This window comes from Zeus faber (assembly GCF_960531495.2).
Source record: "Zeus faber genome assembly, chromosome: 13".
In the NCBI taxonomy this organism is placed as follows: domain Eukaryota; kingdom Metazoa; phylum Chordata; class Actinopteri; order Zeiformes; family Zeidae; genus Zeus; species Zeus faber.
The window spans coordinates 25,334,176-25,362,000 of record NC_137198.1 but is presented as its reverse complement, the minus strand read 5'-3'; the positions used below and the strand labels follow the sequence as shown (position 1 = coordinate 25,362,000).

Here is a 27,825-nt window from a genome sequence, read left to right as displayed (position 1 = left end):
GCGTCCTTTTGTTTTCAAATGAATATTACGATATTGAGGGGGTATTATTCGTTGTGATGGGATAAACCTCAAACGTCCCCCCCCCCCCCCCCTCACAGGCCCCCGAAGCCGGACCCAGTCGGCCAGCAGCTCTGTGTTTGAGGGTCCTGACGTGCGCCTGGGTGAGCGCGTCCTGGTGGTGGGCCAGAGAACCGGAGTGGTCCAGTTCTACGGCCAGACCAGCTTCGCTCCAGGTTAGATGACAACACAGCAGTTACATTTAAATGGCCGTTAAACCATTGAGCCTTGAAGTCAAACTTTTCAACGTTGCATTGGATTGACATTGATGGGGCATTGACAAAATGAGGCATACAGGGTTTGTTGTAAAACGAGGGTGGACCTTTTGAGGGAAGCAGACAAATATTGAGAAAATAAGGCTAGTTCACCTTTTAGTTGAACCCTTCCTCTCCGTCTGATGTAAGCTCTGCAGCAGTATGTCTTCTGGAATGTCTGGATAGCAAGATGCTTCATGAGCAACAGTAAATAAACCTGTCAGGCAAAAGCTTGTACTCGTCACTTAATGACCAAGTCTTGTTCCTAGGACCAGGTCGTTAAACAAATTGGTCGATAAGCAAGGACCTGTGTTATTTCACGGTAAGGGGGCGTGGCCATTGTAAACGCTAGTGTAGTGAATACTGACAGACTGCGAGAACGAGACTGAGAACAGTGATGCGCGATGAGATGCTTGATGCTGAGACGCTGCGCACGCCGCAGCGCACAATACAGACCTGTCAGAGAGCTGGTCATAAGTCTGAACAGGTAGGTTGCTAACTGAGGAGTACCTGTATTTAAAAAATAATTTTCTGTGTTTCTTTCTCAGAAAAAAAAGGATGCGGTAGATAGACTATAGACTGAGGAGTGCGATCCGCTCTGCGTTTCTCCAAACGAAACCAATAAAAATAGTGTGTTTTTATTGTGGATTTATTTATTTTATTTTCCGACGTTTACGTGAAACAAAATATCCCACCAAGCTTGGAGCACGCCAATGAAAGTCAGAAGTAACTTTCAAATTAGGCCTTGTAGATCTAATCTGAGTGAAGATTCAGTAACTGGATTGTTTATTTTTCGCCTCAAATTTGTTCAGAAACACATTTTGGTGGACTGATGAGGTGAAATCAGTGAAAGTTAACGTACTTCAAACAACGGAATCCAGGGTAAAGCTCAAACCCCATTGGCTCACAGAACCCAGAACTTGTGCTCAAACCCCATTGGCCCACAGAACTAGGGGCCTCAGGAGGGAGGCTCCTCCTACAAAAAACAGCCAGTTTTAGAACAGGATGGTATAGAGGCATGTTGGAATGGCTTGAATGCATAAGTTCAAGTTCAAGAGATTATTTGTAACATAATTTGAGTGGTATTTTCAGCAAAAAAATTGAAAAACATGTTTTGGGGATTTCAGAGCCCTACTGTATATTAACTTGTGTAAAAAGGAGCATAAGTTCCCCTTTAAACTTCATGGTTCAGGAGATGCAGATTTAAACATTTTTAAGCACTTAGATACCTTAATCTTCAAAATGTATAAGAAAATACACGAATTGATTCTACTTCCTCCAACTGTATAGTAAATTGCAATAGTATAGTAATATAAACTACAGACGTCAAATCAAATATAAGCGCTTACATTTACATTTACACTCTGCGAATTTTAAATGGATTAAAGCTTCCGAGGTACCTAATTTACCTAATAGGACCTTAACTTTAGGATAAAGACCTTGGAGGCTCCTGTTAATATTTAATATAATTAATAAAATATAACTGTCATGTCTCAGGCTTTGCTCTGGACAGCCGTAATGAATGGCTATTAGTTTCGGGTTGACTTAAATATCTTCATGAATGCACAGTGCTATTTTGAAAGTCATCAGTCTCCATGGGTGTACGTCTTCGTGCAGGTGAATATTCAATCACCACCAGAAGGTAAATTACAAAATGAGGGAAAACAGACTTGATTCAACATTAGAGAGAAGTCCTACCTCCAAGACAATTTTTATTATTCAGTAGCGGTTTGGTATCCACATGTGAACACAGAGCAATTTTGAGTGAGCTGCGTTAGCTTGATCAAAAACATGAATTCATGTTGAAGTAAGAACTGTGAAATACAGTTTTTACAACAAGTTTCAGCGTCCTCCAGTCTGGCAGTGTGTTGATACTCCCTTTTTTCTAATTCGTGTTCCCAAAACCCTATCTGTAGTTTATCTTTGTTCCAAAATTCTGACCCTCATGATTTCTGCAACATATTCTTTGTAGCAGCTTGTTCAATGAGAGACCTACAAAGATCCCCCCGTCATACCTTCTCTGTACTGGAGCCGTAATATTTGACTATTGGAGGTTGAGAGTCGGGGAGGTTCTGCAGGTGAGTGGGGAAGGTCTGGTTTATTCTGAACTCTGAACAAGATGACGTAAGAGCTCTTAACCGTCAATACTAGCACAAATCAAGCTTGAAGCTTTGAAGATGCATCAACTGATGTTTTGATAAAAAAAGAAAAATCGAATTAAATGTCCGGTGTGTGTGTGTAGCCCGATCTTCTCAAAGTGAAGGACGAGCATACATCACCCCAACATCCCAAGCGTGGAACCCTTGTTACAGCAAACTCCCCAACTCATTCTCCCTTGCAATGCTTCTTTGGAGAAAATGATCGATTAATCAATATACTGTGCTTCAATTATGTGCACCGTTGCGAATGTAGAGACTGAAGTGTGCTACTGCTACTCATGAATTAGAATGTTCTTCTCTATAAAGTCACATAGACAATTATAAGCGGTTCCGTTCTTCCCTACGGGTTTCGGTGGGCTACATTGCAAGCTCAAAGTCACAAATCATTACTATGGGCTGCTCTCTGGCAGGACAGCAAGTACCACAGAGGAGGGAGGGAGGTAGAGTCTTGAGATGAGATATGAGGTATTTTTAGGGCATGTGAATGCTGAGCAAAACCTTCTAACCAGGGTTTTGTGTTCCTGAGCAGGATTGTGTGGTTTTAACCAATGTGTGGTTCTGACCAACTTTCTCTGCTTCTAACCAGGGTTTGGGTGTTCTAACCAGGACTCTTCTGTTGTAACCAGAGTTCGGGTGTTCTAGGTAGTATGTGGTTCTGGCTCGGGTTTTGTGGTTCTAAACAGGGTTTGGCTGTTCGAGTCAGTGTGTGGTTCTGACCCAGATGGAAGACTATTACACCACTGGTACCTACTGTTGCTTTTAAATCTCATTTCTTCAGCCTCTCCCATTGTTCTCATAGCAGTTTTCGCCCTATCAGCTATATACAATGTGAATTGTATATAACGATTCACATGTTTCTTTGACCCTCCTCTTTAATTTAATTCTACAACATTCGCTTGTATAACCACCAAAACAATTATGGAAGCAACACGATTTCAACCCACTAATTTCCTTCACCGTATAATCTCATTCGCTTTTAAAGCCCAACATATAACCAAAATGGAGAGAACAATGGGACATCATTTAAAAAGTGAACATAAAAGTACCGCAATGTAGCAATAACCACAGCTGTGATGCGGCTACGGCCAAAGGCGGCAACAAAAGTGCCAATATCTACAATATCTTGTTTTATTACCATTAATATGGGAATATTACCTCTATAAACCCCCACCACCATAGGCTAATGTTGGGCCATAATACCGGTCATCTTTCTTCCTAGGGCACTTTACAAGGCAAAATAAAGGTAATCCTAAATTGGGAATTGAGTTGTTCAGGAAATGGCATCTCGGCGAGAAAGCTGTCTACTCTGAAATTGTGTTGGTGCCCCCTGTCCCTGTGTGAACCAGCTGTCTGTCCGTCCTTCTGTGTCATCCCAGGGCTCTGGTTGGGCATAGAGTTGGACAAGCCCAGTGGTAAGAATGATGGATCGGTGGGAGGCGTGAGGTACTTCAGCTGCCCGCCCAAACATGGCGTCTTCGCTCCCCCATCGCGCGTCCAGAGGTAAGTGCGGGCGATTCAAAAGGCCTTATTATATCCTTTGTTCACTTATTTATTTATTTTTATTTTTTTACCTTTTAAATGTGGAGCAATGACTCCTGAAATGTCTCCCTCCCATCTGGGGAACATGGCTGGAGGTTGTCTTTCATTGCTCCCATCAATACGTCTGATGGCGATAATGAGCTTCTTTGACAGTGTAATTTGTGCCGGCGTTGACATGTTTGATTTTTCCCTCTGTGAGGCAAATAGTTCCCCCCTCTACATCGGTGATTAATGAGTCTGTGTTGTCAAACATGCGGCCCTGGGGCCCCCAACGCACTTTGTCTCTTAAATTTAATGTGGCACCTAGTAATGAGCCACTGTTAATAAATAAATATAATAAATATAGATTAGTGCTAATGAAGGTGTTTTTGTGTGTGTGTGTGTGTGTGTGTGTGTGTGTGTGTGTGTGTGTGTGTGTGTGTATTTTTTTATTTGTTAGTGTTTAAAAAAAATTAAGGGACATGCTCCAAGTGGTGGTCTTGCAAGAAATCTGTGACGGTCCAAGAATTTCTAACCGATAATGTTTTTTATTGTCTTCTTGGCGAACTACATCTTAAATCCCAATTCTACCTTTTTGTGTACGTTTTGGCCCACGCTTGGCTAACTTTGTCAGAAACGTTGGCTCAGTCACTCTCACCGACCCATTTTAACAGTCCAAGATTAAAGGCCCTTTTTTCCCCGCTAGGACCTTATTATTTCCTCGGATTAGATTAGTGTTTGCTCGCCCCAATGGTGTTGAATCAATAACGACGGCGGCGGCAGCACAGAGGCAGCTATTTTCGGAGGCCTCTTTTAATCCTCTGGATGCGGAGATGCGTCATCGGCATACATATTCACAAGACACAAAGATAAGGGAATGATGAGGTATTTCATCACCGCACCTTGTTGGGCTTTTTGTTTGTTTTTATCATTTTGTCAAACTTGCGCTGCATTAGTGTGACACGGTGATGCAGCGCTTGCACTGCTGCCTTACAAAAGAAGGTCCTGGATTCGATTCCCACCTGGGGTGCTGTTGGCACTGTGCTCCGGTGGGTTGTCTCCCAATAAGTGGCCTTTCTGTGTGCAGTTTGCATGTTCTCCCCATGCTCACGGGTCTCCTGAAAAATAAAAAAAAAGGACGCCAATTAAAAACATTCATAATGCTGTCCTGTCCCTGACCACAACATGGACCCATCATCTGGAATTGAAGTGAGGACTGCCCACTGCTCCTGGCTGCCCATGGAGGAAGGACAGCAAGGCCTTCCCAGTGCAGAACACTAACAGTCTGGCAACCAGACATCAGCTTTTGGTCGCCGAAACTGAAAATATGGTTGCCATTTTTTGTCACCTTTTTGAGTAATTACCGTGAGATGCTATGCAGTTATACATCAGCCTTATAATGAAAATGGGACATAAAATAATGTTTAAAAGCTTTATTACAGGAACCCAACAATTCTTTGGAGTTATGGTTTCATCTGATACATAATTTGAATCTTCAGAGGGGAAGAAACACAAGTCAAGACAGACAAGAGCTGTGATAACTCCTCCTGTCACACTTGGCCTGATCACACTTAGTCTCTGTCTCTCTCTCACACCCACATGTACAGTATATGCTCACCATACAGACAATAAGAATCTGAGCAGTGCTGTTTTTCCCCTCATTAGCAATGGTAAATTCAAATTTGCATCTTTCCATTTTAAAGCAGCTCTCCACCAGATGAAGTCTCAGCCATGCTCATTATTAATGTTTGTGTCTATGTACAAAAACAAGAACTGATTATTTAATTTAAATGGCTATATGTTGACAAATTTGACCAAATTGATGAGAAAAAAGATGAAAACTAATGACATTTCTATTTTTATAGAAGATTTGAAATGCAACTCTTTATTAATTCTTAAGTCATCAAGAACTGCTGCAATAACTCTGTCCTGTGGACGACCTGTGGGATGACAAGAGCACAGTTTTTGGTTATAGAGAACCACCGCAAACCCCCCTCTTTGGAGAACTATTTGGCATGTTTGGGTCTATAAACAACTGATCACGACTCCAAGAGGGGGAAATCACCACTGGTGAGACAATTAAACACAGAACCAAACAACATTTACACAAAAACATAAACATTGGACGACAACATGTGTTGAAAAACAGTTAATCAGGTCCAGGAAAACTGGAACTACAACTGGTCACGTGGCCTCTTCCTGTCATAGATATGGCAGTAAATGAGGGAGGAAAGGAGAGGAATGCAACCAGGAGGGTGCTGTGGTGCACTCGAAGTGTGTGTGTGTGTGTGTGTGTGTGTGTGTGTGTGTGTGTGTGTGTGTGTGTGTGTGTGTGTGTGTGTGTGTGTGTGTGTGTGTGTGTGTGTGTGTGTGTGTGTGTGTGTGTGTGTGTGTACATGACTTATCCCCATTGATACTGGTGTAGAAGGTTGGTATTATGCCGTGGCACCTTCAAGCAGTGGAAAGGGCCCCAAAGCCCCCGAACTCCACAGCCTTGTAGACATCCTACAGCTGCAGGAAAGCCCTGAGCACCCTGCCCTGCAGCCATAGAAGACCCCCAGGCCCCCAGAAAAGCCAGAGGGCCATGGAGCAACCCACACGCCCAGTCCCAGGGAGCATGAGGAGACCCAGCACCCCAGAGGCGCACACATACAACCAACCCCCAGGCACAAGACGCAGCCGCAGGCGCAGAACCCGGGCCGCGGGCGCCAGGCACGGACCGCAGGCCCGGAACCCGGCCCATGGCGACAGACCGACACCCCGCCCGAACCGCCTGCCCTGCAGGTGAGCCAGCGGGACTCCCATGCCCACCCATGCCCCACGCCCTGTGTAAGGGCGAGGCTCGTCCCACCGCAGCCGACCAGACGCCCTACCCGGCGTGAGTGCCGAGTTCCCATGCACGTAGCAGAGTGTGCTCAGTGCGGGGCACCTGGATGTTAGCACTCCTCCCCTGCTGATGCCAGCAGGCCGCCAGATATACAGGCCCCTCCACCACCCCAGCACCTGGGGCGCCCGCTGCAGAGAAGCCGCGCAGCAAGAGGTGTCCGCATCTTAACATAATATCAGAGAGCAATCTCGGGTGGTATTGTTCTGTCGAGGAAAAAAAAACAAAAAAAAAAACGTTTGGACGATTCACACAAATTGCCGAAAAGCGAGTTGTTTCCATCCTTGACTGTAATAACCTTGCTCTACAGCCGTCCACTGTGATTGACTCTTTGTCTGACAGCGCTGTCAGTAGCCTGGCAGGGGAGACGCTCTGTGGCGTGCTGGAATTTTATAATTATGAGCAGCACGCACACTTTTACTTTCTGACTGTGTGGAAATCTGATGTTTTCACATCACAGATGATGAAGAAGGCATTAAAACGTGAACAGGCGCTGGTGTGCATGTGAATGAAAGCACCAACGCACGTGCAGCATTCTGGTTCCGACTGTAACAGCAGTATTTAAATATTGCAAATACAACAAATAGTTTTTCTTTTTTGGGTGCAAGTTTTGCTGTTTGCTGTCCCAGTTTTTTTTTTTGTTTTTTTTTTTATATTAAAAAATTGGTTGCCAATGGGGGCAACCAGAAACCGAAAGCTTAATGAGCAGGTATGAATCGCCCGCTGGGTTGAGTTTTTGTAAGAACTCTCTCTCTGCTCCTAAATTAAAAAATATATATCTTTTTAAAATTCTTCCTTTTTCTTTTCCCCGAAAATGTATCCTGTGGCCAATTCCTCTGCTCCGCCTAAACATGTCTTCCTTCCATTTTTTACGGAGAATCACTTAGGTTCTCTCCCTCCATCCAACACACCCACCCTTCCTTCTTTTCTCTTCCCCGTCAGCAGCTATCAGAGCCCATTAGGAGGACGGAGGGGGGGGGGGGGGGCTTATGTTTTTTGTTTTTTATCATTTATTTATTTATTTTTGTTCTCCCCCCTTTTGCTTTGGCAGACGAGATAAGACCGTTTCTACTCTCTCGCTCGCTCTCCCCCCCCCCCCCCCCCCCCGCACCCTGTTTTGCTCATTGCTCGGCGTCGGCCGTCTCCCATGTAATGGCTTTTCAGGGTGCGAGCGTTATCGCGGCCGCATTGGCGGCTTAAGAAAACATTACTAAGTCAGACAGGTACTCCCGGGCCGGTGGCGGGAGGTAAAGCGGGGAGTACCATTTGGCTTCCCCTGTAAGTACTTGTCAGGATGAGCGAGGGTTCTGGGGGCCGACCGTCCGTCCATCCTTGGTCATCAACTCTCAAGCCATTCCGGAAATTCACTTTCTAGTGAATTTATCGCCGGTAGTTTAAAAGGCGATGTGGACCAAAATTGACCGAAAACCCCCGGAGACTGGGGTTTGGTTCCATTGTAAGACTGTATGAGTAGGGGTGAGATTGAGATTTGAGAGGTAGGTGGACCCTAATTAAAAATTGTAATAAGTTTTATCTTACCTTATCTCATTTCTTAGTAATTAAGCAAGTAATTTCTTTCAAACACATTTATTTATCATGATGCATGCCTGGCTTGGAGGAATCACTGAACCTTGACTCTTGAATGAGCAATATGTATACCACTGTAATTCCGCTTATAATCACAAAACAAAACACCGGCCGCGTGGAACTGAGGTTTTTCGCTCGTTTGGCACGTTTTGCCCCCGCTAACAATTGGAATTTCACGGAAAGTCGTCAGAGTGACGTCTACAAGGCCTGTATAGGAAAAAAACAAGGCTACACCTGCAAGGGAACCCCTTTGATATCTTTCCGATGTGTTTATTTACCATCGTGTGTGTGGATGGTATCCGCCAGCGTCCACCCATAATTGAACCCCTCAAGCTTTGCAGAGACATCAGGTATCTTTATAAGCACCTGTAACATGTAAAGTCATTTCAAATCTTTAATCCCTTTCCCCCATCCCCCTCAACAGGATCCATGGGTCTGTGGACTGCCTTTCAGAGCTCTCCTCCTCGCGGCTGAACCGTCTATTTCCTGGTGACTCTTATTCCTCGTTCTATTGCCGGCTTTTGAGATAACGTGTGCTGGGGGGTGGGGGTTGATGGTGGCAGAGTGCTCGTTGCTCTTTTTCCCGTTTGTCGAGTCTCTTCCGATGTCTCGCAGGGACCATCCGACGCAGTTTCAGCACGTCGACGGCCATCGCCACGCAGAAGGAAACGACCCGAAAAAGCCCCGTTAGCAGGTATGCGATCCCCCCCCTTCCTCCCTCCCGCTCTCTCTCTTTCCTTCTCACACTTTGTTCGCCTGTCCCCACCCTCTCCAAGGTTCCTCAGCTTCACCTTAATCCCCGCAAGTAGTGGCAGAATCAATACTGATAAGAGCCAGCGGTATTAGTCAGCAAAAGGCTGCTTTTGTTAAAACGCCAGACGCATGATTATGGTTCTAATGAGTGAAACGGCAAATCCTGCATCAATCCCCCAAACCGCCGCCTCCCTCCAACGAATGTCCCGAACACCTGCCTTTGCCCATAAATCTCTATTTCTTTGTCATTCTTCCCTCGTCCCCATAAAGAGAAAATGCTGGTATTTTTCTTTGACTGAAAAGTGTATTTCTCAATCATTTGGAGGCCCAAGAACATGATGGCGATCGGCAGCTATTTTCACTTCAGTTTTGAAAAAGCTTATTAGTTTTAGTCACATTTTGTCATTTTAAGCCTTTTTTTTTTTTGTTTTGTTTTTGTCCACACAACATCTGAACATTTGTCTAGTTTTAGTCTTCTCTCAGAGACTGTTTTGTGATTGATGTTTTCTCTTGACAAATAATCATAGGAAAACCCCTTTCTATGAAAAAATAAATAAAATAAGAAGTTAAAACACTCGAAGCACCAGCCTTCATCGGGGATAAAACGACAAATTGTCATCAAGAACAAATGTAGCCTGCAGTTGCAGTATTTAAAATTGAATTGTTATGCTCCATCTGTCAACGGGGGTTAGAGGCATGACTGGGGAAACAAACAAACAAACAATTTTAGCCTTGTCTGAAAATATATTCTGACAAAAATGTTAGCCTCATCTGATCTTAATCATGGAGAAAAAAGGTTGTTGATGAATACGAGAAAAATAAGGATTACATTGAAAGAAAACACCTTTAAATCTTGGAGCTAGTTTGGTCAGACAACTTGACGGCGCCACACGCTTCCACGCCCATAATGGGCCGGCCTATTTAAGCAGCACCTCCTTGTTTGCTGCATTGTTGCGCTCCCTCCACCTCCTCTGCACCCACCAGCTGAGCCTTACTCCTTTATCCAATGGAGGGATTTGAGCTCATCACTCCTTTTTTATTATAGCTCACTGAGTATGCCTATGTTTGCTGTACGTCTCGCCGGGAGTGATGAGCAGTAGAGCCCAGACACCAAACTCAAACGATGCATAATAAATACAGATCATTTTCAAGTAAATCTAAGAATTGTCTGAGATACTGTTTTCCTTTAAATTAATTAATTTCCACAACAATAAACCCCCAAAAACCAGGAGCCGTTCCACTCCCCACCGTCGCCGTTGGAGTGGCAGCGGCGCCACCTGGACATCCGGTGGGGGCAGCCCGTCCCCTGTGCCCCCTGGCCCCGGCGAGCAGGTCCACCTCCACCTGGGCATGCAGGTCCTGCTGAGCAGCGGCAACGAGATGGCGCTGATCCGCTACATGGGCGCGGCCGACTTCGCCCCGGGCCTGTGGTTGGGCCTGGAGCTGCGGAGCGCCAGGGGCAAGAACGACGGCTCGGTGGGGGGCCGTCGCTACTTCAGCTGCCGGCCGGGCCACGGCGTCCTGGTGCGGCCCAGCCGGGTCACCTACCGAGGCATCAACGGAGCGCGACTGGTTGCCGACGGCAGCTGAGACTAGTGGAAATGTTTAGTTTAAATTTTACTTCCTGATTAGTTTGTCCTGAAAGGGACAAGCCACTTTTTTTTTTGTTGTTTTTTTTACCCTAAACCTTATGTTTTGATCGTTGAATAAAAAAACATTATGTTGAGGTTTAAAATATAGCAGGGTGTTCCTTTAAGGCGGTTAGCTCCCGCTTGTTTTCCATGTTTTCGTTTGTCGCACGGTTGTTTTTCTTTTCTTTTTTTTTTGTCACCCTATACTTGTTTCTAGTCATTTTTGCTTCTCTGAGTGTGCTTTGATTAACTTTTTATCCGCGATTGTTATGCACTCGACGCAACACTGCATTTGTATTATTGAAAGGAAAATGTTGGGAGGTAAAGGAAGCACTTTATAAATGTTACCTTGAGGGTCACTGACTAAATCTTGGTTTGGCAGGGTGGGGAATAGGTCTGTCTTTAGACCAAAATAAAAACAATTGCGACATTACTATCGATCAGATCGCATTGCTAAATATCAAAGCTCATACTAGGCAATACGGACGTCCGGCCTAAAAACAAAGCTTATAGAACATGACTTACAGTTTGACTATGAGTGATGGGTCGCAATGTTATATATGGATAAACGTTCCTGGAAGAAATTATATGGCACTTTTAAATACAGTTTACGAGCTGCATTTCCTGGGTTTCCAGGGTCGTCCATACAAACTCACCAGCTGAAGAAGCCATCGAATTGAAAGCAGATCTCCATTGCGGAATCTGTGTAAAACATCCCAGTGGCTTCACAGTGGCAAAGGTTTTATACACGTTGAAATACCCCTCACTGCAACACTGCCTCGCTTTCTGCTACTGCAGCAATTATCGAAAGCGAAGCGATTCGGCTCGTGAGACACTTAAATCAAAGGAGTTGATAAAAACAGAACCAGACTTTCTTCTTCTTTTTTGTTATTTTGTTTTTCGTCAGATCAGACTCTGTAGGGAAAGGGTTCCATCGATTGTGCGCGTATGACCAACGTACACGCTTTCCACTCACGTCCGAGTTGGGTCGGCGGTAGCCCTGGAAACCCCCCGGTGGCTTAATCTCCCAACGCAGCACTTCATCATCGATCCATCTGCTCAGACTCCCATGCGATTGAAAAGCACCCAGAGCGGCAGCCGATTGTCTCCGCAGTATACGCCCCCGCAAGGCAGAGACGCAGTATAAGCACCGTGGACTTTTTGAAGGACGCAATCCATATTTTAGCACTTGCATTGGAGCTACATACATCTTTTCATGTTACATCGATGCCCTTCGGGGTCTTGTCTTTCCAGATGAGTGTTCTTAGCTCTAGACTTGCATTCATGGATGTGCTCGCCTAACCTATTTTTACTTTCCTGCTATTTCAGATGATATTAAAATTAGTATTAATCCTTAATTGCACTAAATGGTTGAAGGCTGTGATTTGGTGCTGGTAGCAAACGGATTGTTTGATGCCGATTTGTTAATTGTGTGCATTTGGAATTCTGTGAGAGGGATTTTTTGGGTGGGGTATTTACACATCGTGGGGAAAAAAAACAACAGTATTTGTAAACTACAAAATAAATCTATTCTAATTTCATCACTTGTCTTCTTGAATTATTTTTGGCTGTCTGACAAAAGTGAATATATCTACTGATCCCCAAGGACCCAACCTGTGAAGATCGAAAGTAAACAACTTGACGCAAAGGAATTTGAACAGAGATGTAGGAATAACACTTTTGTGTTCTGGATGCAATATACTTTGAGGATGAGTTTGGTTAAGCAAAAACAATGAAAAAGCCTCTGAATGCAAGCCCTAAATCGAGATAAAAAAAGAACTACCAAATCAGTTCTCTCCCTCTGTTTTTTTTTTGGTTTGTTTGTTTTTTTGCAAAACCAGACATTTTCAAAGGAACTTTGTGGATTCAAATCCACTTAAATGGCCGTTCAATAGGTCTATGGCCTCAGCCTCTGGACCTTTGCAGTTAAAGGCCTAATATTAATCTTAGGAAATACGAAAAACAAAATTAAAAGTTTTCCGGATGTGGCAGTCATTCTACTTTGGTTCAAAGGCTTGGCCTTCGGACTAGATTTACATTGGGCTTCCTCCTCCTTCCAAACAACTTTCCCCCTTTTTTAGACGTTAAAAAAAATAAATAATAATAATAATGATTAAGTGAATCACCCTAACACACCATTGCCATGACAACCGGCACTGGATGACGTAAGGGACCGCTCATCAGGCGCCGTTGATCGACGGTAAATTCGTCTCAGGAGTAAACCAGGCGTTTTCATTATCTCAACGGTGTCAGTTTAGCAGCGGGCGACTCGGGAGGAAGGTGAACACTACGGAGGGGAGAAGACCTCCCTAAAAGATCAGGAAACGCAGGTGTGTCACGGTCCGTCAGGCTGTGTCCACGTCTCAGAACACAACTTCTGGAGTGGCTTTCGGGAGGGTGTTTTTCTCTCTCCGAATGAACGGGGGGCTTATTTTGTCCCCACATCACCGGCATTGTAAAAATAATAATAATAACTTGGGTGTTTTTGAAACGTCCAGCCAAGTGGAAATGAAAAGTAAATGATGTCTGCCGTGCGGCTGTCCGCTGCATCTGTCTTGTTACACAAATCCGATAAGTGACACTCGTTACGCACGGTCCGCAGCTGCGACGACGCTCAAGTTGGATTCGGATTTGCAGCCTCCGATTTGGCAGTTAAGTGGGAAGTTAAGGGAACCATAACGCTGGAGTTAGATTCCGATACAACATAATGCTGATGAATCGGCTGCTCCCTTCAGCATTAAGTTGGTGCATACAAATTCCTCAGAAATTTTAGACCCCTCACACACACACACACACACACGCAGACAACTATAGTAATCAATAAACTACTGTACTAATAGCAGTCAAACCTGGTCAGGATTATAATAAAATAAAATAAAATAAAAAGTCCATATCACATTTCCAACACAGTTTCTTATTTGTGAAATGATTTTTCTATTTGTGAAAACAGGAACAATGTGGATATTACTGTATTTTTCCCACACTGACCACATAAAACCATGTATATTTCAAAAACGACTGTACTTATAGCTGTCAAACCTGGACTAGATTTTAATAACAAAACGCGTGTTGCATTTCTGACAAAGTTTCTGATTTGTGAAATTATTTTTCTATTTGTGAAAATGCAAAGAAGGGTGATTTCACTGCTTTCCCCCCACATAGACCACATTGGACCAGGTCCATATCAAAAACCACGGTACTGTACTTAGACTGGTCAAACCTGGACGACATTATTCCAGAGTGACTGAAGACTATTTAAGACACAGTTTCAGATTTGTGAAACTTTTATTCAACTGTGAATAAATAAATAAATAAATATATTTATATATCAATGTTACAGTATTACTACAGCATGGCTTTTTGGATGCTGGGTTGTTGGTTGGTTGGTTGGTCTCTCCATTGCATTCACAATTGTCAAGTAGATCTGGTCTTTCTCACTTCAAAACAAAGTAGAAAAGTTATTTTCACCTTTTGAAAAACAATCCAAACATCTCCATAGATTTTTCAATCGGTTTATTTTCTCTTCAAATTTGTCTTTAAAAAAAAAAAAGATTGTATTCTCCCCCGTTTATCTAACTGTCTACGGTCAACCTGCTTCTGCCAATGTCCATTTCCTTACTTTTGCCAAAACTTTTACTGTGGCCTGTGTCAGAAGTACCATAAGTCAGCCATTAGTGTGCTTGTTCTTCATCTGATCTATATATGAAGACATTTTTATGAAAAATGTTCTGTTAATACCTCATCACAATTATCCACATTTGACTGAAAAAATCATTGAATTTGTCTTGTTTATCTGTCCACTAACATCTGCCATCATTTCAGACCCTGCTGTTCTCCTCCTGCCCACCAGTTGTCCTCATTGTGTTCCTACCTTTGCCAAGGACCATGTACCTGCCTGCAGACATGATCCCCATGATCGAAACAGTTTATACTGTAGACCCACACAGTACCCGCACAATAGCCTGCTCATTTACCACACTCTGTACGGTGTCTCCTAGTCATAGCGTTGCAGCCCTTTTCTTTTGCTTCAATCTGCCTGCGTGTGTGTGTGTGTGTGTGTGTGTGTGTATATATAATTTTTTTTTTTTTTAGCTTTTTGGCTGCTTTCCTTAACCCTTTACCTGTTTAACCCTTTTGTGCCTGTGTTATGCTGCTGACAAAGTAAACTCTGTTTTTAATGCTCCTGCTTTTTGAGTCTGTGAATCTGCCAAAATCCAGAGTCTTCACAATATGCATACTGTATTACACACACAACTTGATGTATGTATGTATGTATGTATGTGTCTGTGGATATATATATATATATATATGTATATGTATATACATACTCACATACTGTATGTGTTTGTGTGTATGTGTACTGTATATATCTGTGTATGTGTATATTTCTACATACATACATACATACACACACATATATATATATATATATATACTGTATATGTTATATAGCTTATATATATATATATATATATATATATATATATATATATATATATATATAATAGAAATATATATATATAACCCGACAAAACCGGAGCTCTCGATGGTCACCTTCTCTGCTACATCGCTAAACGTGCTGTTCCTGTACATCTTAGTACAGTTGTACCTCGACTTACGACTGCATCTACTTACGACTAATCGTAGAAACGAGTAGCGATAGTCGCAAAAATTTGTATCGACTATCGTCTTGCAGTTCTCAGTCAGCGGGCGACCTACATGGTGTGTGCACGTAGTTGGTGGCTTATCGATATTTTTTCGATATTTACTGTGTTTGTGCTGTGTATTTTGTTTATTTTCACCCTTAATGATGAGTCCCAAGAAGAAGGATGATGCGAAAAAGATAAAGGCAGTGATTCTCATTGAAACTAAGAAGGAAATCATAGAGAAATATGAGCGTGGTGTGTGCCTGACTCAACTTGCTCGGGAATATGGGCACACGACTTCCACCATCGCAACCATGCTAAAGAAGAAGGAAGAGTTCAAGAATGCTGATGTTGCCAAGGGCGTTAGCATCCTGATGAAGTTGCGGCCAAAACTACTGGATGAAGTTGAGAAGTTGCTGCTTACTTGGGTGAATGAAAAGAAGTTGGTAGGAGAGCCGGTCACCAAAGAAATTCTTTGTGAAAAGGCACGGCGACTATACAACCATGTACGGCAAAAAACTGAAGAGGAGGGGTTCAAGGCTTGTCGCGGCTGGTTTGATAAGTTTAAAAAGAGGACGGGAATTCACAGTGTTGTTGCTCACGGAGAGGCAGCCAGTTCAAATAAGGCGGCAGCAGAAGAATAACTTAAGGAATTTGAGGAATTCATCAATGAAAATCTCTTGATCCCTCAGCAGGTATTCAACTGCGATGAAACTGGATTATTCTGGAAAAAGCTTCCAAATAGGACTTACATCACTGCCGAAGAGTCAGCGATGCCCGGCCATAAGCCCATGAAAGACCGTCTCACACTTTGTGTTTGTGTGAATGCGAGTGGTGACCTGAAGATTAAGCCTTTGTTGGTATATCATTCCGAAAATCCACGTGCATTCAAAAAGTACAAGGTACAGAAGAATAAACTTGACGTTTATTGGAAATCCAATCCCAAAGCCTGGGTCACTCCCATTATTTTTAGGGAGTGGATGAATGAAGTTGTTTGTCCAGCAATCAAAACGTACCTTCTGGAAAATAATCTGCCTCTCAATACCACAATTTTCATGGATAATGCATCCTGTCATCCTCCAGAGCTTCAATTTGAGTTGTGTGAGGAATTTAGCTTCATGAAAATAAAGTTCCTTCCTCCCAACACCACACCATTACTGTAGCCTATGGACCAGCAAGTTATTTCCAACTTCAAAAAACATTTGACAAAAACCCTCCTTGAAAATTTTTTGACATCACGGAAAGCACCAACTTAAGACTTAGGGATTTTTGGAGGGACCACTACAACATATTTGTCGGCGTAACCTTGATTGGCAAGCCTTGGCAAAGGGTTTCAAAGAGAACCCTAAGGGTTGCATGGAGGAAACTCTGGCCTGAATGTGACTTTGAGGGATTTGAGTCGGCACAGGAGGAATCGGAGGTTATGGAGAGCATTGTCTGTATAAGCAAGGACCTGGGCCTTGAAATTGATGAAGACGACATAGAAGACCTGGTAAAGGAGCACAACAACAAACTAACGACGGAGGAACTCCAACAGCTGCAAGGAGAACAAGTGAGGCAGTTGGAGAAAGAGTTTTCTTTGGAGGAGGAGGTAGAGGAAGTCATATCAAATGTCGATTTACGGTCGTTCTTTCAGGATTGGGAGGAATTTTAGGAGTTTGCTCGAAAAAATCACCCAAATAAAGAAGTGGAAATCATCAACTTAATTTGTGTAATGATAATGTTGTGGTATATTTTAAAGCCATTCAAAAGCGTAGGCAAAACCAAGTGTCGATTGAATGCTACCTAAAAAAAAGTGAGGTTCAAAGTGGTGTAAAAAGGCCAAATGAAGATGTGATGGAAGAAAATAAGAAATCTAAAAGTGAAAAGTCGCAAAATGTTAATGAGGGGGCTTTAACCTCCTCCTCCATGCAGTAACCCCTCATCTCCTCCTCCACACTCTTCGTCTCCAGTACGCCATTGGTCATCACTTCTTAACTAACTTAACTAACTTCCAGTATGGTTTCATTTGAAAAAGGTTAAAATCGAGTGTAAATTTATTATGTTTAGGTGCACGGAATGAATTAGATGAGTAACCATTAATTTATATGGGAAAAATTGCTTCGTCATATGACTGTTTGAACATATGAATAGAACGAATTACAGTCGTAAGTCAAGGTACCACTGTATATAAGATAACCATCATAAAACTCCTACATTCCACCTGATAGATTCTCCTCAACTATTGGTGATGTTGGGTTTCCCTTGGTTCCTGACACATAATCCACAGATTGACTGGGGAATGGGTTCCATTCTACAATGGAGTTCATTTTGCAACTCAGTATCTCTCTGATATGTGCTGTCTCCTGTCCCTAGTTCTCCTCCTCCTACAGAATTCCCTGACCTCTCTGGGGTACCTCCTGAGTACTTGCTGCTGAAGGTGTTCAACAAACTTGGGCCACCTCGCTTCCACCTCATCGGCCCTACAACTGCAGTATTGAGCTTCATACCCCTGTCCATCCCACAGATTAAGGCACCAGAGATGAAGGCACATCTGCGACAGAGGCCTATGTCCAGGAGTCATTGGCAGTGGGTATTATTTAACCCTCTTCATCTCCATCCTGAGTGAGCTTATTTTTTGTGGTTAAGAAAGACACGGCGACCCCACATCAGCTACCGTGGTCTGAATTCCACTCATATTTTCTGCTTTAGAACTCCTGCAGCGGCCGACCATGTTCACCAAGCTGGATCTCTGAAACCATATCATCTGATCCATATCAAGAAGGGAAACGAATGGAAAATATCTTTCAACACCCATTGCGAATACCTGGTCATGCCTCTTGGTCTCACCAATGCCCCTGCAGTCTTCCAGGCCATGGGGAATGAGAGACGTTATTTATGTTTTTGTGTTGGTCTACCTGGATGATCCTTATCATTATCTTCTCCAGATCTGAGCAGGAAGAAGAAAGAAACGGTCTTTATTCATCACGCAACACACCACACTATTACACATGCTTGCACACACACACACACACACACACATGCTTTTTGATGGTGGCCGGTGAAATGGATTCTCTGCTTTTGACCCATCCTGGGTTGTCCTTCCTCCGGGGGCACAGCCAGGAGCAGTGGGCAGCATATGTGGACACGCCCGGGGACCCGGTGATAAATGTCCATCGCTGGTCAGACGATGATGGGTGCATGTTTTTGGTGGGGGTCCTTACTGACGTGAGGTGGAGGAAACCCCGTGTGAGCACGGGGAGAACATGCAAACTCCAGAAAGGCTCCTATTTGGGAGATAACCCGCCGTAGCACGGTGCCGACAGCGCCCCAGGCGGGAATCGAACCCAGGACCTTCTTGCTGTGAGGCAGCACTGCAATGCACTGCACTGCGCCACCGTGCCACCTGACCACCGAGCATGTCTGCCGTGTCAGGTGTGTTCTCCAGAGGCTTCTGGAAAACAGGCTGTTTGTCAAGTCCGAGAAGTGCGAATTCCATGTGCCCAAGGTCTCCTTCTTGGGCTTTGTGGTTACTCAAGGGACCATGCAGATGGACCCAGCAAAGGTTCAGGCGGTTGTTGATTGGCCAGTACAAGCACCCATGAAGAAGTTGCAGCAGTTCTTGGTGTTCGCCAACTTCTACAAATGGTTAATCCAGAACTATAACCTGGTGGTGGCACCACTCACTAAATTGACCTCCCCAACTTCTCCTTTCCTCTGGTCACCTGTGGTGGACAAGGCCTTTGGTGAGTCAAAGCGATGGTTCATCTCCTCACCCATTCTCAGTCCGTGGTGGGGGTGGTTTCAGATGTCTCAGATTTGGTCGTTTGCTGTCGACTAAAAGCTTTACCCTGTGCCTTCTTCTCTTGCAAGCTATCCCCTGCAGAGTGCAATTGTGAATTTGGGAACTGGGAGCTGTTGGCAGTCAAGATGGAATTGAAGGAGGGGAGGTATTGTTTGGAGGGAACAGAACAACCGTTCATTGTCTGGACTGACCACAAGAACCTCGAATCCATCCGGTCAGCCAAGAGTCCGAGTGAGTTCCGAACAGGCCAGCGGGGCGCTGTTTTTTAATTGATTTGACTTATCTCTTTCATACCGCCCGGGGTCAAAGAACACCAAATCTGATGCCCTTTCTCACATCTACCATTCCGAGGGTCGATCTTCACAGCCAGGGGAGATTCCTCCCTGATCCCTCATAGTCGGTGTAGTTACCTGGGAGGTGGAGCTGAAGGTAAAAGACTCTCTTTGTAACCCCCCATCTTCCAACACTTGCCCTGATAAGCGGATTTTTGTTCCAGCCGATGTACCGCTGTGTGTGTGTGTGTTTATGCATGTCAGTGCATCTGTGTGTGCATTCATGCTTGTGCTTGTGTGTGACAGTATCACCCTGGGAACTGGACAATAAGCTGACATAAATACAAAGTCATAGTGTGGCAGTCCTGGCAAACCACACCACTTGGGTGGCGTGTGGCAGTCCTGGCTGCCACACGCCACCCAAGTGGCGTTTTCAGGACCCAGTTTCCCCGGAGCAGCACGGTCGACAGGCCTCCTCCCCCCTGGAGCGACGACAGACTGCCCCCTCCTCCGTTCCAGAGCGTGGGGCCTTGGGCTGCTGCGCTGGCTGGTGAAGGCGTAGCCGGACTTGGCTGCTGCGGGGGCCACTTGGAGGGGTGGCCTGGCTGCTGGGCTGCTGGATGGTCCCGGCAGTGGCTGCTGGGCAGAGGAGCTAGCTGCAGATCCCATCGTGGTTGCTGCAGCTGCTTCTCCCCTGGTCCTCTGCCGGACCCCTACGTGCTGCTGCTCCCAGTCAGGAGACGGTTGGTGCTGGGGCCGCCTGTTGACCAGCTGGTGGCTCCATGGCGTCTTTGGATGGCCCCTCTATGTCCCTTCCCTGTGCTGGAGATTCCCTGTTCAGGCCCCACCGTGGCAGTCCTGCCTGCAACACGCCACCCAAGTGACGTTTTCAGGGCCCTCCGGCACAGAGACACAGAAGATAGTGGGTTGCAGATATCAGTTTATTGTAGAGAGAAGGCTAGGTGGAATTAGCCAGGAACAGATAGAACATGTCATACAGGGCTCCTAGCCTGAGTGTGTGTGTGAGGATAGGGGTTTTAACCTGTTGCTCCTTAGCCCAACCAATGAGCAACAGATATGCAGCCACTCTGACCCATTCATCTAGATCCAGGTCAGGTGTGGCTGCTCAAATCATTCCATCCCCACATCACACAGACATGCAGGGAGCACAGCAATGTGAGCAGACATAATTGACCTGTTATGCATAGTACATAATACAGAGTACATAAAACTTTTTTTTATAGTTACATAAAAATTGCATATTTTGTTAAGCCCCTGTTTGTCAATTATTTAGGTTGACTTTTAAAGAAGAATCGTATATAGTTATATGCTACTGGAATTTGGGTAATAATGTTTTCATGGAATAACCTAATTGACACCAATTAAAAAACATGCACTTAAATGTAGTGCAGTTGATTTGTTTGAACAATTTAAATTATGTTCTGGGGAAGTTATTGACATGAATTTGCCATTTCATAAGATCAGGCCAAAGGGGAACAATTACTCAGAAAAAGGTTTATTGTTACAAAGTTATAAAGAACAATGTAAAATTTATTACAAACACATGTTTGTTATGATGTAACTGTTCAAAATGTATGCATATTATAGACAATGCAAGACATTGTTGTTTCTTTGTTGTTGATGATGTGCTGATGAAGAAGGAATCTCCGCTGACACTGACTTGATTATAATAATAAGTTTATAACAAGGAAGAACAGCATCAAACCAGACTTGCCATGGATGTCTGGGAGAGAAAGAAACCAAATGCATTCTCTCTCGAATGAAGCAAGAGACTGTCTCTTATACTTGTACAGAGATAACATAACACACCTGGTTCCAATCCATAGGTCACAGCTCAGCCCCTGTCTGACATGAGTCTAAACATATTCCACTTCTCTACTCACAGGGCCCCCAATGTAAACACTGTAATGTTGACATTCCCTGTGTAACTTTAGAAGCAACATATGTTAATAACTATACTATACGATGAGCTCTTTTCTTGGGAGCCCAGTGCCCTTCTTCACCCCACACATTCCAGACACCTCATATTTCCCACCTTCGAGACGACACAAAGTCTCGAAAGAGAGAAGAGTGATGAACTTATGATGTTAATTGACTTAATAGAAATCACATGTTAACAAACAAAATGATTATGATGTACCCTTCTGACCATGCTTAGTTGTAGCAATACAGTCAATTTGTGGAGTGTGAGAGCGAAAAACCCATCTGGCAGCTTCCTTTCTTAATACATCCATCAAACAATCTAGACAGGAAAATTCTCTCATGGTCCCTCTGCCCCAGGCAACCACCTATTGTACTCCAAATCAATTAACAGAAAAAGAAGGATTTAGAAAACTGTATAGGATCTTACATATAAATGCATACATTTAGAACCTCAGAAATAAATCAAAGATTTTGTCCAAAGTCAGGCTGGTCGACCCATCGGACCTTCCAGTGGACCTTTCCCTGCCTAGCACCAATGTCCCTCAAAAACCGCAAAAAAAGAAAACACCTGAGGTCCCAATGTATTCACTTCACCCTGTTACAGAAAACTCAAAGAAAACAATACTAAATCAAAGTAATATGTCTTGCTAAAAATATCTAGTTTAGAGTACAGAATATTCATCAATAATACAGGTTCCATTGTAATAAACAAACTCCAAAATTATAAAAACATGCAGGACACATATGTATGTATTGAACTGTTGATTTTTTACACCATCAACTTTTAATGATATTTCACTCAACACCCCTGATCATGATGTCCTCGTTCAGGGTCCACCATCCATTTTTATCCTCCATTTTTGAGTGTCCATGTTTAAGTGTTGAAGTCCATTAGGCTGTTGGGATCTCTGGACACAGCCACCCTCAGACTGGTCCTGAAAGGAAAAATCACCAGCCAGTAACTTGCACAAACATCAAATACAGTATAATAATTTCACTTTTGCATTATACTGTAACATTATTACAATATATGATTAACATTTTCCATTTCCCCCCTTTGTCCATGCATTTTCCCAGTCAAAAATAGTATTGAGTATTTGACGGAATCAGATATTCAGAATGGATATTTCTCTCCTAGTGTTAGCTCCTCCTTCATCACTATTTCCTCCTCATCCTCACTGACGTCATTACCACCCAATAGTGGAATCTGAACATTTTCTCCCGGCATTACAACTCCTACCCATCTCAATATCATGGCTTTAGCAAAGGTCAACAAAAACGTACAAAAACAAAACATCACACACAATGATAGAAGAGCAGCCCCCAGAACCTGAACTACTATAACTCCTAGTGGTCCTAATTTATCTTTCAACCAATGCATTAGCTGACCACCCAGCTCCTTCTGATGGCCCAAATGTATCACTTATAAGTTTCAACGCATCCATGACATTAGTCATGTTATCGGCAACATCAGGGATCAACGTATAACAGGCATCTCTGGTTAGATTTGAAGCCATGCAAAGGCCACCTTGTTTGGCCAAAATATAATCAAGAGCTATGTCGTGTTTTAGCAACGTCATCGATAATTTCCTCTGGGTGTTAATATTCAAATATTCAAACCCTCCTATGGTCTCATTTGCAAAACCTTGTAGGGTATATTGGATATTATCAATATGATCAGCTAAGAATGTGACCCCATACCATGGAAACAATCCTGTGGCCCATTTTTCTCCTAAAGATATCCTCCAATGATAACACTCCAAATTGTGAAACTGTGCCAAGTCTCTTTTCTTTCTACTTTCGGCAGTCTTTGTAGAGTTACCCTCATCTGGTCCTTGTCCCTTCCAGATAACAAAAACATCATAAGGAAGTTTCAACTGTGCCATATTGCAACATCCAATCCACCCATACAGCAGAAATAAGTATGCTTTATCACCACATACCCACCAAATATCTTTATATGTTCCTATAGTCACATTACCCGGTAAAGTTTGATTCTTTATGCTTAAAGTTTTACTCTGTCGACGATGTGGTGCATGAAAGGTCACTGTATATTTGTCATCAACCATCCTTTGTACACTTTGTCCAAATTGCATCATGTAGCTATCACATTCTGATATCCCCATAAACATACCATCTCCACCATGAGAATCATTGGAACAAAAACAAGCTCTACCTTTCGCAGGTGTCACATCCATAGCACGTTCTAATATCTTCATACTTATCAAGAAGAAGGTCTAAATAGATGGACCGATACAGCCAACCATATTTCATTCACTGCTTGTTGTTTGAATAACAGCCACGATAACGCATTACTTTGACATTCAGACGTCAAAGGTTCCAGTACCTCTCTAGAATTGAAGGCCATGTGCCCGGAGCTGGAACTCTCACCACACACGGACAATTCAAATTAGTAGTCATTCTAACGGAGTGAGTTATCTGTTGGAACCACAGATTTCTATTTGCCCACGGGTCTGCTATTTGCAGCACAGAGGAATCAAACCCATATGCTCTCCAATGGGTTTCTCGCTTCTGTAAAGCATGAAGATGTTCAGTCATGTCTTTTGATGTCCACTCAGCATCAAGAAAATCATTGACCACATCCGACAAAGTCATCTGAACTATGAATCCCTATCAATCTCCTCAGCAATTGGCTCTCTAATTACAGAGCTCTCCTTGCTATTGTTCAAATAAATTTCCAACTTCTGAGTTATATTTACCAACTTCTTAAATGATGGGTGATGATGTAGTGATAGGTGTCAGCGTCTTATCTACAGACTTTGTAGACACCGAAAAAGTCGTCATTGTTTTATTGGTAGTGGAGCTCATCCTCACAACCTCACTTGTCTGATTACCAGGAGTTACAGAAGTAGAAGTTGTCATCATCGTTGTTGTAACGTCCTTTTCTGCCAATGTTGTAGCTAGAGTAGTAACTCACGATGATACGTTAATACTACTAGTTATTCCCTGAGCTAAGGTAATAGATGTCATCGGCCCAACAGTCACGCTTGGTGGGGCTAGTTGGTTTAGAATTTCTTGAGCAATCGTACTTATTTCTTTAGTAACCAAACCTTTTACTACAAGCATTATCTTATGAGTTCTATATCCCGCTTCCCAATAATTTTGCCTTGGGATATATTTAAACTTTGGGTCCAAATATGTGCATGTATATTCTCCTTGATCTTCCCATAGGACATTATTAACGACAAGCGAACAGTCATCTTGAACTTTAACCCATCTCCTGTCATTATATAACATATACTTTTGTTGATTGTGAGGCACACTGCTAATATCAGGTCCTGTTACCACTATGTCTTCACCACGCGCATTTTTCCACTGACATGGAAGGTAAGCTGCATATCCTAATTTAGTTCTAATCACAGTATTCGCAGAAATTGGAGTTGGAGAAATCATCTGCGGCGCAGCAGTAGTGAAGTGGAATATCTCTGCAACATTAGAGCTTTCAGAACTGAAGAGGTGGACGTCTGATTTATTTTTTCAGTTGGTGGGAGAGTTGAGTTGAGTTGTCAATTTTCCTACTTCTTTAACAACCGCGGGCTCTACAATTTTACTTTTATTTAGTACCACAAGAGTCACAATTTTGTATCCATAGTCTGGCCTTGTTTGCCCTCCAAACTCTCTCACATTCACTAAATTTGGATCATAATAAGAACACTTGTAGTCACCTTGATCTTCAACTTGGGATCTACGTAGATATAGACTACAGTCATCCTCAATCTTCAGCCTTCTTTGATCATTTTAGCAGCACATACTTTTCTAGTGATGATGTTCCTGACAAGTCAGTTACCTTACCATGGTTATCTTCCCACTGGACTCGGAATTCCCCTTTGTCATCATTTTCTTTTGTACACTGACATGGCAGCCGAACTGACTTTCCCAAAGTCACTTCAACCCTAGTCCTCGTATCGCTTTGTCTATCCCTTTTTCGGGTTGGCCTTGGACTCCTTGGTCCAACTGGGGTCCAACCCTCTGGAGCCTTTGACAACTCATACTCTCTGGAATTAGACTCTGATGTTTCTGGGACATCACCAAAGTAATGTAAATCAATGTCACCAAAGTGTCTTTCTTGCTCAGGGACTGACAATTCATCCGTTGGGATCATCAAAAGTGTGCTCAACATCATCATGCACACCCACATCATCATCAATCTCTTCTTCTAGATCTTGACCTTGGAGGTCCTCATGAACCTCTGCTGTGCCTGCAGCTTCTGTTGGCTCTCTTGAGCTCTCAACATCTCTGCTCTGTGATCGTACCGCCTCTTCTTTTGGCGCTCTAACACAATGTGATAAATGGTACCATGTAGGAGAACCTTTAACCTGAACCGCGGTTTCTGTACTGCAAACAACTTCAAATGGTCCTTTGCGGCATCTGTTAAACCACTTCCTCCTAAACACCTTCACGAATACCTTGTCTCCAGGTTGCACTGCTTTCCTCTTTTGCTCATCAAGTCTCTCTAGCACCTCCTCTTGTTTATGCCTGTCAGAGACATACTGTATATGTGTATTCTCTTATGCAGTGCAGCCATATAGTTAACATACACTCGCATTTCATCTTCTAAAAGGGCTAAACTTGGTCCCTTTCCACTTGTGCGCAAACAAGGTGTTGGCATCCATCTACCCATAGCCAACTCATGGGGTGTCATGCGAAAATCACGGAGCCCACATGAACGACACAACATTAATGCCAACGGAAGCGCCTCTACCCAATTCAGACCTGTGTGCTGACAGATCTTAACAATGCGATTTTTCAGCACACCATTCATTTTTTCACAAAGACCTTGGCGCTTGCGGATGATAAACAGCTCCTAGACGTTTAATTCCCAATTTTTGCAGAATTAATTTTACTGTTCTATCCACGTACTCTTTCCCATTATCTGAGGATATGCGATCTGGAAGTCCACACCTACTCATGACCTCACGACACAAAAAATTGGCAACTGACTGAACATCTCTACGGACATGCCTCAGGCCACCGTGAAAATCTATCCACGATGACTAACATGTATCTTTTACCTCCTACTGGTCTTATCATGTCAACAAAATCCACAACCAACTCACGCATAGGACCTGTCGGAGTTGGAATGTGACTGGGTGGACCCATCACACCCCTCCAAACATTGGTTTTAAGAAAGATTATACATCTGCCTATTACATAATCAATTTGCTCAAGCAAGTACGGTGCCCAAAAACCAAAGTCTTTCATGATTTTTCTCCTTACTGCATCAAGACCATATCTCTGAGTTTGATCTTTTCTTCCAAGTCCACTTCATGGGTGATCAGACGAACCTTGCCTGCTTTGTTTGCTCCTGTAACTGCTTTTGCAGCGTCATCAGCCGCTTTGTTACCTTGTGTAACCCTTGACGTGTCCATTTTGTGTGCTGCACACTTAGCTACAGCTATTTCCTTCATCATTGCATGCAACAATGTCAATATCTGATCATGATGCTGTATCGGAGAACCATCGGTTTTCTTAAATCCTCGATTTTTCCACACTGATCCAAATAAATGACACACATTATGTGCATATGGAGAATCTGTATATATTGTCACTCGCTTGCCTTCGGCCAATAGACAAGCTTCAGTCAGGCCCACAAGCTCACCAAGCTGTGCAGAAGCAGGTTGTGGTATTACTTCTGCTTTCTCAACAACTAATTCATTTCCCTGGGCTTTGACTACTGCATAACCAGCACTCAATGTATCTCCTATTCAATAGCAGGACCCATCAGTCGAATACTCCACATCTGACACATGCAGTGGGAAAGCTTACGAGTCTGATCTGAAATTTGCACATCTCTACTTCCTGAACACAATCATGTGGCTCCCCATCCTCTGGAGTTGGCAAATTCACAGCTGGATTTACCGTGACGCACCTTACTAAGGTGACATCTTCCTGCTCTAAGAGCCTATGATAGTCTCTTAGCCTAGACATAGTCAATGTACATTTACCAAAGTTCTAAAGATTTCTGAGACTATGATGGGTAAGAATTGTCACTGGGTAATCCACAGTTACTGATGATGCTTTATTATACATTAGATAAACTCCCACCATTGCTCTTTAGCACAGTGGTAGCCCCAATTCTATCTCTGAATAGGCAGTAGAATAATACGAAACAGGTTGAGGACTTGTCCCTGTACCTGTGGGCTGACAAAGGACTGCACATGCTTATTTAACCCCAGTGGACGTAGCCACATACAGCAAAAAGTTCTTAGAATAGTCTGGCAACGCTAGCACTGGAGCTTCTTGTAACCTCTGTTTGATAGTCTCAAATGCCCTAAGACATTCCTGCATCCAGGTGAGGTTACAATGGAGTTGAGC

General features: G+C 43.4%; 1 protein-coding gene across 1 annotated transcript in view; it reads left to right on the top strand.

Annotated features, from left to right (window-relative positions):
- LOC307239043 (CAP-Gly domain-containing linker protein 4) overlaps positions 1–12,326 on the top strand; it is a 50,540-nt gene extending 38,214 nt beyond the window's left edge. The window contains exons 11-15 of the mRNA XM_080012258.1: positions 99–233; positions 3,847–3,970; positions 8,884–8,948; positions 9,075–9,153; positions 10,442–12,326. Of these exons, the coding sequence (XP_079868384.1) occupies positions 99–233; positions 3,847–3,970; positions 8,884–8,948; positions 9,075–9,153; positions 10,442–10,802 (764 nt within the window). The 3' untranslated portion in view covers positions 10,803–12,326. The remainder of the gene's footprint in view (positions 1–98; positions 234–3,846; positions 3,971–8,883; positions 8,949–9,074; positions 9,154–10,441) is intronic.
- The last annotated feature ends 15,499 nt before the right edge of the window (positions 12,327–27,825 follow it).